Source organism: Acanthaster planci, linkage group LG06 (assembly GCF_054643075.1).
Source record: "Acanthaster planci isolate LZ-2023a linkage group LG06, COTS_SCS, whole genome shotgun sequence".
Classification (NCBI taxonomy): Eukaryota; Metazoa; Echinodermata; class Asteroidea; order Valvatida; family Acanthasteridae; genus Acanthaster; species Acanthaster planci.
In genome coordinates this window covers 12,285,141-12,296,180 of record NC_141782.1, presented here as the reverse complement: position 1 = coordinate 12,296,180, position 11,040 = coordinate 12,285,141, and the positions used below count along the sequence as shown (strand labels likewise).

Here is an 11,040-nt window from a genome sequence, read left to right as displayed (position 1 = left end):
GAAACATGTGGTGCAAGTAGTTGGTTGTGGTTCCCAGACCAAAACAGTGAGGGATCTGACTATTATGCATCGTCCGGGCCGCGCCGGCCGACAATGCCGTCACGCGGTGACAGCGTGATTATTCCGATATTCGTATTGATGACATGCTGGTACGGTACAAGTACAACTGCGTTTGGTGAGTGTTTATTTGATGCAGCCGAAACGCGGAAAAATGTATCTAGGCCTACAAGGACGAGTTCTCCAGCCGGCCACAATTATTTGCCATTTTTCCCGACCAATTTCACTGCTCCCAATCCATGTCCCAACATACCCCAGTGTGGGGTCCGACGTCGTCCGCTCTGCTCCCTAGGATTATCAAGGCCCAGTTCTGCAGCATGTGCTGGGGATCGGAATGAATAAAGGCCCGAGGCCTAGCCACATCTGTTTTCCTTCCTCCATGCTTATGGTGTTCTATAGAGGGCCTTCGGGGAGTGCCCTCGTAGAGGACATTTTTTGTTATTTAGATTTAGATGACAATATGAAGTCCTACTCAAGCATGGAGGAAGGAACACATGACTCGACCGTATCACCAGGAACGAAGACCTGTCCTCTGTGAGGGCGTTCCACACAGGCCTCAATTTCAAGCACATTACACTGCGCAATAAGAGTTGTTTCAATTCGCTGCGCAGTGCTAGTGCAACAACTCTCATCGCGCTGTAAAACTACTTACATTTTAATAGGCCAACATGTTTTAATAAGACGTACGTCTTACCTTGCAGGACAACAACTCTTATCACCATGATCTAGCAGTGAAACTAGCCTACTCTCATCACGCAGTGCAACTACTCTTTGCGCTGTAGGCATACATGTAGTTGTGGTCTTTGGTTCTGGGAACCAGACTTTCAATAATACACACATACGTTACTGGTAGATCTCTATTCTGCTATTTGGAACCATGCCCAGGTACATGATAACATCACTGGTTATCTGACTTCCAGCCACTATATTGTAATTTTTTCTTATATTTTGTAACTTTGGTAGAAAACAAAGTGCATTTCAGAGCATGGCTGCTCCTGGTATTGGGCTGTTGGACACAGATAGCGAAGACGAACTACCGGCAGGTTGGGAGGAGAGAAGCACACCAGATGGACGAGTGTTTTATGCCAAGTATGTACAGGTTTCTCTAGGTACCAGACTAGTTTGAAGATGGGGCGGACATCTTTAAATGTGCCATGTTTTGGCCGACCACAACCAGTTTTAGATAGTATTTGACACTTTGACTGGTAGGAATTATAAAGCACTTGATATCTGACAAATGTAACACACACAAAGGAGCTGTGTATCTAGTCTGGACACAGCATTGAGTGCACCTTTGAAAAATCCAGATCATTTCAATAAGAAAAAGTGGGCAGAAGATTTCTAGTTTACCCTGTGGCGTCAGGCTGTAGCCAGTATAGTCGTTACGTCCACCACCAGCCCTTTTACGCAAGTCCCTTCCACATGTTCAGTCTCAAATGTTTTCACAAGACCAGTCACAAGTAACCGGATGAACGTTGACAAAGGAAATTTTCTGTCACATTTCATTTGAATGGCTTGCGCTTTGGCTTGGAATTCGGAATGACTCGTGGTGGACTTGGTGGGACTTGCGATGGGCCCAACTACAACACTGGCTTCAGCCCTACTATCAGGTTTCCTAACCATGTATACTCATTTAAAGTTTGACTGCAATTTCCTGTCTGAGCTTGCCTAAATCAATGTGTCCAGTCATTGGAATTTCTAATTCAAATTTCAGATTTGCGATGCAGCTCATCTTCACAATTCATGCTTGTTCTTCCTTCAAAGTTTAGATAATATTTTTGGCCCAACACAACTTTTGTGGAACACATGAAATTTCCAGCAATAATGTGATACAGCCCATTCACGGCCCTGATTGTGTCACTGTTTCCCCACCTGTTTACACGTTTCAGCCACCAACATCGAGAAACTCAGTGGCAACATCCTAAGACTGGAAAAAAGAAGAGAATAACAGGAGGTGGGTACACGGTTTTCCTTACAATGGCACTTGGCCTGAGTTAGTCAGAATATGACAGGACTCAGTAGACATTAGATGATGAAACTGGATGGGAGATAACAGCAATAGCTGCTGAGATAATCATGCAGTTTAAATGGCTCATTCATTTTTTTAGGGACGAACTTCTGAAGAACTTAACGTGGTGCACATTTGGCCAAGTTGATCAGGGGACACTTGGAAATTCCCCAAACTGGTAGACTTCATGTACCCTCCCATGTAAATGTGCGCTCAGCAAAAAGTTGTCCTGTCATTCAAAAGCAGTTAAGTGGCTGTTGTTGACAGTCCAGAGTCCCCCACCCACATGAGCGACTGGCTTCAACTGTTTACATAACTCAACATATATGTACTTTGACTGTCGATGATTGATAAGCCTGCTTTGTCTACCAGTCACCTGCTTTTGTCAGTTGATTGAATTTGACCATTCTCAACACCAGCCAGAATTCTGATTTGACTGTTGGGAGTAGCAGGAGGAATTAAATGAATTTCTGACCATCAGTTTACAACAAAAGGAGGGTTGCATGAAACTGCAAGAAAGAGAGTTTACCTAATAATTACACAAAATGCTGAGGATGGTAACATGTTTGGAAATTATTCTAAAAAAGGTCTTTATAATCATTGACTTTTAGGCATTTCCTGGCTCAGCTTAGTTCTGGATTTGTACAGTGGTCTCCATATTGTGTGCCATCACAAAGTGAAAAAAAAATACACACCTACTGCAGCGACTTTTGTGAAGCTTGAACTTTCAAAATGCCTGCATGGACTTTCACCATTAACGCAGTGGTAAACTGTTTCATTAAAGAAACAAAGCTGGCATGCAACTTTTCTGATTTTCTTGTTTTTCACTTCACACTCATAAATTGAAAAACACTGTAATTAATAAGCCTTGTAAAGATTGGAATTTCCTTGTGTTTTGTCGAAGTCCAAGTTGCAGTCGAAGTCCAAGTGCCCGACAAAGGGAATTGATAAGCACTGAATTACAGTAGATATTTTTTTGTGTGTCTGTCAAGAACTTCCTTACGGCTGGACTGCAGAGGAAGACGACCAGAAGAGACGGGTCTTTGTAGAGTGAGTATTGCATTGCTGAAATTGTCTAGCCTTGTTTCATCGCACCGACTACAACTCTTTGATACCAAAGTCTTCAGTTTAAGCGTGGTTAACAACTGAGATTGTCACACTAACAGCACTTCTCTTCATCTGAATGTTTTCTTGGTAACAGCCATCTGAATAAGAGGACTACCTTCACAGATCCCCGGCTCGCCTTTGCCCAGGAAGAGAGCAGTAAACCTGGGGATCTACCCAGACGGTTCGATGCCCTGAGCACGGCTCTCAATGTGCTGCAGGGTAGAGACCTGTCAGGCAAATATGCAGTCATCACAGGAGCCAGCTCTGGCATCGGTGAGTCACTCGGCCAATGGCATGAGGCCCAAGTGGGACCAAGAGAGGGCACAGTTTTCCTAGCAACAGAGGCTCCTTTGGTGGAAACTGCTTCTCACTGGTTCACCAACAACTGTGACATGTGTTGCAGTTGTGTTGCTACCAACACCATGAACTTTCCTCACTGATGAGGGGGGTGCTATTTCCCAAGGCGTAAAGGGGATTAAAAGAAAAAGAAAGCATCTTTTCAAAGCGTCATCTTATTGTTGAAATCAGTGGTGGCTTGTGGATAAGTTTAGAACCTCCCCTAGCAATTTGCTAGGATGCAGGCTGAATCCTGCCAAACCCTCCAACTGCCTCCATGAAAAAACTAAATATAACCTCCGTCCTCCAAAACCCTAAAAACCCACTTACTTGTGAGGGCACAGATGGTTAACATGGTTGATCAGCGAGATAGCACCTCAAATGGCCCCACCGAGCTGTACACTCGTCAAGGAGCTAAGATAGTTTGAGGAATGATTTACAGGTCCCATAGGGAAATGGCGTTGAGACTTTGTGTAAAATTTAATGTCTGACGACTGTCCATTATCACTTTGTGCCCTTTTGGCATAGGCTTTGAAACAGCAAGGTCACTTGCGCTCCACGGCGTCCACGTCGTCATGGCTTGCCGCAATCTCAAGGCGGCCAATCAGGCTGTAGCAAAGATCAAGGAGGAGCTCTCATTGGCCAATGTGGAAACCATGCCACTGGATCTAGCCTCCTTCAGGAGCGTCAAACAGTTCGCCGAAAACTACAAATTGCGCGGCTGGTGAATACATTGAATTACTAATCAGTAGGATTTTTGCATTTTTGTCTGGGATGTGCATTTATTGTTGTATTTTATATTTTTTAATATTTTCTAAATAAATTTTTTAAGAGTTCAACTATTCTCATCACTAGCTATGGCAGAATTGTGAATTCAGCGTTCAATGAGTAATAAATCGCTACATTTATAAGTGCATTGTTTAGAAAAATTAATTAAAAACTAATAGTGGTTTGAAACATGGCCATTTCTTAAATAAGCTGAATCTGTTAAACTGTTACTCACTGTAGAAGGTATTGGCATTTGCATGCACCTGAATTTCTGGCCCACATTTTGTTGGGTTAAGGAGTTCACATTTGTCCTAGGGCTGTGCCGATTATTTGGATGTAGGCATATTCAATTCATTGAGTATTTGAACATATATTTTTGAGATTGAAAATTGGAGGATAAAAATCATTCAAATGAAAGAAAGGGGAAAAGTTACATTATTTTGTCACAAAATTGCATTACCAAAACATATGCTAAGGTGTTGCAAGTAAGCTTAGATGTAATTGAATGTGTTTACCTGATATTAGGGCCAAGAATTACCCTTACTTTAAGTGTTTTTTTCCTTTTTTCCTCTCTTTTTTTTGAAAGATGTATATTTTCTTGTAGTTTTTGTGGCATTTTGGTACAAATGAATGTTTTCTCCTTTAAATTGAAAGGAAGGCCTGAAATTCCAATATTCAATGATTACAGTCGACTTGACTTTTGTTCATCAGACATGGATGAATTCCATGTTCCAATCCGTCTTTGTTTTAATCACAGGCCTTTGCATATTCTGATCTGCAACGCGGCCGTCTTTGGCATCAAGTGGCAGCTCACGGAAGACGGGCTGGAGAAGACATTTCAGGTCAACTACCTCTCGCATTACTACCTTGTTCGCCACCTGGAAGATGTCCTCATCAAGTCCTCTCCTGCCAGGGTGGTCTTTGTGTCTTGTGAGTCTCACCGGTAAGTCCACGGGCGGGGGCGTGTGATTCCTCCGCTTATTTTCGAATCTTTGACCCCCCAGATTGTGGCCGTCTGGAGGTTTTGTTACTTTATCAGATTTTATATGAGAAATCCAATTGCATCTGTAACATGATCATACCCATTTGAGAGAGGACCTAAGCTTTTTCGCCATTATAAGCCTTAAAAGTTGTAGGTTTTATTGTTGTTGTTTATGCAACCATTCTGTGTGATATTTTGTGGCTTTCTCATAATTCCCTTAATCTCACCCCTATAAGTTTTAGTATACATTAAATTTTTGTTTTGAGTTTCTATTTTTCTCGTCTTTGAAGTGAGCCCCTGTCGTAAAAAGTTGGCCTACTCAAGACAAACAATAGACCGATTCATTCAGCTCCACCCAGTGGTCTTTGACCAATCTCAGCTGTGATTAATGTCTGACATCTGTGCACAAAAACCCGACGTGCGTGAACCTGCATATGACATGCGTAGCCGCAACATGCAGCATGGCACTAAAGAGAAGCCCTTCTTAATTGCCCGTGTGCGCGCAGTGGGCAGGACTAGGTGGATCGATACATTGGTAGTTCGCTCTATCTTGAATTACTTGTGAATCCTCTTCTACCCTCGGCTCCCCCCATCAATGCTTGTCTCAGACCTCTCTCCCTCTCTTTACACAATCGCTCTTCAGATTTCTGGACATCTCCTCCAATAAGCTAGACTTGAACAAGATCTGTCTGGCCCAGGCAGACTACCACTCGCTGTGCGCTTACGGCCAGTCCAAACTCTGCCTGATCCTGCTCAGCCAGCACCTGCACAGGCGTCTAACCGACCGAGGCGTGACCTCCAACGCAGTGCACCCAGGCAACATGCTCTACACCAACTTGCAGAGTAGCTGGTGGGGCTGGCGAGTGCTGTTCCTCCTGGCCCGGCCGTTTGCAAAAACAAAGGTGCGTCATTCTTCCAATCCATCGTCTCTCCCCCTTCCCCCTTTTAAGATAAATTTCTCATTTCCATGGTTAGCATGAATAGGATGGATGAACCCCTCCCCCCTTCATTCATACACGAACGTTATGGACGTGGCTTCTGTTTGGTCGAGTTCGGGCCGCCTGTTCTTGACACAGGTTTCTTGTTCTCGTGCTCGAAAGGCGGAATGCGACTCAAGAACACTGTTCTAGGAACAGGATCACACACCACCTCCTCGTCAGGGTTTTACAGGAACACACAGAAAAACTCGTGGGATTTTGATTTTTGAACAGCTGCAAAAAGTAGAGAGATGGCTTCCAAAGCCGGAGGCAATGGGAAGTTATGTAATATGAACAATAATAATTTTCCACAACACAGAAATGAATGTTCTTTTTTAAATACAAAAGAATTCAGCCCAGTTATCCAAGCATTAATCCTCCGTAACGGACGCCGCCATTTTTCTTGTAGTACTACTACCAACGATAACTTTTTTTAAAAATTTGTGGATTTTGAAACTGACCGGTAGCTTGAAGCATGGAAAGGTTGCTGTAGAACCATGGAAGCTATTCTCTATTGTAGGTTGTGTGGCTCTGTGAAGAACCAGTTGCTGAGATCGGCTGACGTGGTGTTACCTTAAACTTTCCATACTTTGTTCATGTCTACCATGCAAACCTATAAGCCTAATTTGACCTGTGGCTTGCCGTTAATGTTTCCCTCAAGGCACCACTGTCATAGCTTTAAGGTTTTAGATTTGCTCATGGCCAAAAGGGATCAATGCTATCTGCAAAAGAGCCGCGTTGGTCGGGAGTCTTGTTTTTTTGTTGGTAGTAATGTGAAGTGTTGGATTTCCCGGTCGTTCTTGAACCAGCGATGCCCAGTTAGTACCAAAAAAGCCTCCATTGCTAAGGTCCAGCTCAAGACCCATTATATGGTGCCATGGGCACAGTTTGTGGCACCTCCCAGATTTACTGCATGCCGTGAACTGTTTTAAAGCAACCACCTGTTCTGTACTTCAAAGTATTGAACAGCCAGAGTTGTCCAATAATCTCCTAGTACTTTGTTTACTACCCAATACTGAGCCTTCTACTGTGTACAAAGCAGCAGAAACAGTGACATCGGAGTGGCAGTTGAAGTCAGCTTCAGAGAAAAAATAATTGAACTTGGGACTTTGGACACTTAAAGTGCTTTCTAAATAAAACTTTTGGACAACAGCTTAGTTTGGAAAATTGTTTGTCCAAAGCCTTGCAATTCTTTCTGATGTTTGCTGTGATTGTCTTAGTATTATACGGCTTTGCTCATATCCAACCAGATCAAATTATCAGGTAGTAAATTTGGTACTAAACAGTGCTCACCGGAAGATGTACTAAATTAGATGTAGTAAATTTGGTACTTGGATAGTATTCAACTCTCTTCTGTGATTTTCCATGAATCATAAGGCCATTTGTTTCACACTGATCCGAATCTCCATCAGTAATCCGTCATTGGTTCACGACACCAGAACCCGCTCAATGGATAGAGCGAATCAACGATGGGATCACTGACTGAGATCCAGATCCTTGTCAAACAAACAGGCTCACAGCACAACAGGCAAGGTACTTAGCTCACTTCCAAGTGACTCGGACTTGTCTTTGGCTCTTTCTCTCTCTCCTGGTAGCAACAAGGAGCAGCCACCACGGTGTACTGCGCCACAGCCCGGGAGCTGGAAGGCCACGGGGGCATGTACTTCAACCACTGCCAGCTGTGCCAGGCATCAGATGAGGCTTACGACGAAGAACTAGCCACCGCACTGTGGCAGTTGAGCGACTCTCTCATTAAAGAACGGCTGAGCAGATATACTCTTTGACAGAACTTTTGAGTGTAAACATGGGCATCGAATATTTTTTCCCCACTCCGACAGCGGTTCTTTTTCTGGACCTCCTCTTCTCCCCTAGAGAAAATAAACCGAAAGAGGAAAAATAAAAATTCTGATTTCTCTCCTTAAAGGTAGTGTACACCATTGGTAAAATCTCCCAATTCAGACTATCGTATAATCCGGAATTATCTTACTTGAAAGAACAGCCTCAATCAGTCTGTCAAATATTTCCGCCCAGAATGCTGTGGTTTTCGAGAAAACAGAAATTTGTCTTCTTGTTTTTACGATGGTCAGCCAACCATCGTATAAAGAGTTCATTTCACTTTGCATGTCACTCTCTTCTAACAGATGCCAATTTTTTTGTGCGTAGTGTTTGCAGATGTTTTGGGAGTCTCCATTAACCCTAACCCTCCTCAATCCTTCACCTGTTGGAGGACTGAGGAGTGTTAGGGTTAATGAATGGGTAAACTTAAAAGCAGCTAGAAATGTACCAAAGAAAATTCACCGAAAACATTGTAAACTGAAATTATAGGAAGCAGAGTGTAAGGTGAAATGGAGAAAATAAACTGAATCAGTGTGAAGTTAAATTTTATTTAAGGAAAGGATTTTCTGAACCCAAAAACTTATCAAATTCAGAATCGTCCCTAGAACATAATGGTATGATCCAAATAGGGTGGCTGTTTCCAAGCAGAATGGTGGAAGGGACTTTTATTAACAAAAGTATGATTACCACACGTTAAACCTCCCGTGTTTCAAGACATAATTTCATCTTTGCTTATAAGTATTAGTGAATCAACTAAATATGGAGTTTTTAGACTTTGATCAATGTGCGTACTTGCATTATCGTATCCCTAGGCCTACTCATTTCAGTGTCACGGACATGAATGGACTGCAATTCCTGATGAAAGTTTTTCTATGAATCCGCAGTGCTACATTGTCAAGGAGGCGTATTACTCCAAGGTAAATTCACTGGTTACTCCGAACCGTTGAAAACTCCTTTTTAAGGGAACCTGTCATGTCTGTTTCCCACCCTGACCCCAAGGATGTTTTTTTGTTTACTATGAACGCCCTGCAACCCATAAATTTTATGCAAGATGAATTACAACATCTTCGATTTAAGCGTTCAAATGCCGCGCTGTTTTTCTTGATTTTTCACGAACCAGTTGACTCAAACATGAAACAAGTCGTAGGAGTGTAAGTTGCAGTGAATATTGTACACTGTAATCAGCCAAGCTTGTGAAATTATGACAAAAAACCAATGGTGTACACCACCTGTAATATTATCATTGAATTTATTACTTTATTTCACTAGATACTCATTACATAGGTTGTCTTTTGCATTGTGCAATATGTAAAAGCTGTTTTAATGCTCGTTTCTAATGGGAAACTCAAAAAAGTATTAAGTTTTAAGATGACTCCAGTGAAGTGACATTACTGTGACTATACACAACTCAAACATGCCACGTGAGTTTGTAAATTTGACAGGTGTACATTTCGGCAAGTCCCTATTGTTTAACCACTTCACGCCAGGGTGTCTGGTACCGAAGACCTTAGGTTTCTACGCTTGGCTAGAGTGCTCAAAGTTTGACAAAGGGGCTGGGCCTTGTAGCAAAAGACCGTACTTGGAACAAAAGACCAGGCTACTGGGAATTGCCAATATTTTTTCAGTTTGCAATAGCGGAGGTAATCCGTCACAGCTCAAGCAATGAGAACTTTGCATTTAAGCACAGAAACCTGTGTCACAGGATATTCACATGTCCAAAATGGTGTGGTGCCTGTGTTTATGATGCCTTGTGGGGGTACCAGAACAGTAGGAAGTACCCCGTAAAGAACATTTGTTGTCCTTTTTGGGATACTTAAACGGTACCCTACAAGAATTTCATGAAATAAATCTTTGGAATTTACTCAAAAAGGAGGAGTTTCCAATGTATCATTAACCATCACAAATTGAAGTATTTTACGAGCGTTGTTGGTTGAAATATCAATCCAGGAAAGTCTGGTTCAAATTGGAAAATGCTTAATTCTTAGTACACAAGAACAAAGGAACTACTCAAGAATGTATGCCATAACCTGTGGCACAGGATTTTCTGCTGGTGGAAACTCTTCCCTTGTAAGTAGAACCATGAAATTGAGCCTGACTTTAGCTCTGACGCAGATGGTTGAAGATCCAATGTAAATAAAATATGTTATAAGCGAACACAGTTGCAAGTTGACACGCATATTTTTTTAGGTCTCATATATTGTGTTGTTTTGTTTGTCGGGGTGGGTGGGCTTAATTATGGTGAGGTTTACATGGGAATTCTTGTTTATTATCCATTTGATCTGGTGGTGTTTTATTGTAGTTCATTGAAATCAGTAGGGTCTGCTGCTCTTTTGATGTCACAGTCGTGTTTTTTCCTTCAAGTGGCTGCTGAAATATGGTTGGCTGTCGGTGCAGAGTAAAAGAAGAATTGGCAAAGTGTGAAAAATCCCACGCAGTTATCAGCATGCCAGATAATAATACATGTACTAGTGAATACTAAATGCAAATACAACCCAATTTAAAATTAACGGGACAAATGTTAATTTTGAACAATTCTGAGGTAAAATCGAAAGCCAACCATAAGGTGATATTTCTGCAAACTTGTAAGCAAAATGAGAGTGGTCTATTCTTGATACGAATGCGATGGCAGCTTTGGACTCGTAGCCGCCTTGTTTTCATTACACTGGTTTAGTCTGATACTTTTCAAATACCAGTTTTACTGCCAAAAATTGATCTGGTTAAATGTGAACACAGCTGGGGAACATGTACAGTGGATGGCAAGGGGATATTACAAAATAAATATAACTTGACTGTAACAGTTTGGTAAAACTGTTAAGTTTTCAGGGTACAGTCCATCATCTGTGCATTATTTTCCTTTGAGACCAAAACACATGCTCAAAATGTAAAGGTCACTCAACAATTAACCTGAAGTTTCATCTCGGTGAATGCTGTATACATGTATTCTGAGAAAAACAATATTCTGGTATCTT

At 42.0% G+C, this 11,040-nt stretch overlaps 1 protein-coding gene across 2 annotated transcripts; it reads left to right on the top strand.

Moving 5' to 3' along the window:
- The first annotated feature begins 48 nt into the window (after positions 1 to 48).
- On the top strand, positions 49 to 10,241 carry wwox (WW domain containing oxidoreductase). Of its 2 annotated transcripts, none has more exons than XM_022226551.2 (9): positions 49 to 175; positions 1,021 to 1,146; positions 1,947 to 2,011; positions 3,058 to 3,115; positions 3,267 to 3,445; positions 4,037 to 4,232; positions 5,034 to 5,219; positions 5,902 to 6,160; positions 7,831 to 10,241. In XM_022226551.2, exons 2-9 carry the CDS (start codon positions 1,043 to 1,045, stop codon positions 8,017 to 8,019), a joined length of 1,236 nt encoding a protein of 411 aa, XP_022082243.2. In that variant the 5' UTR covers positions 49 to 175; positions 1,021 to 1,042; the 3' UTR covers positions 8,020 to 10,241. The 2 variants fall into 2 exon arrangements, with proteins under 2 accessions (XP_022082243.2, XP_086994579.1); XM_087138453.1 differs by lacking the exon at positions 49 to 175 and adding an exon at positions 188 to 835.
- The last annotated feature ends 799 nt before the right edge of the window (positions 10,242 to 11,040 follow it).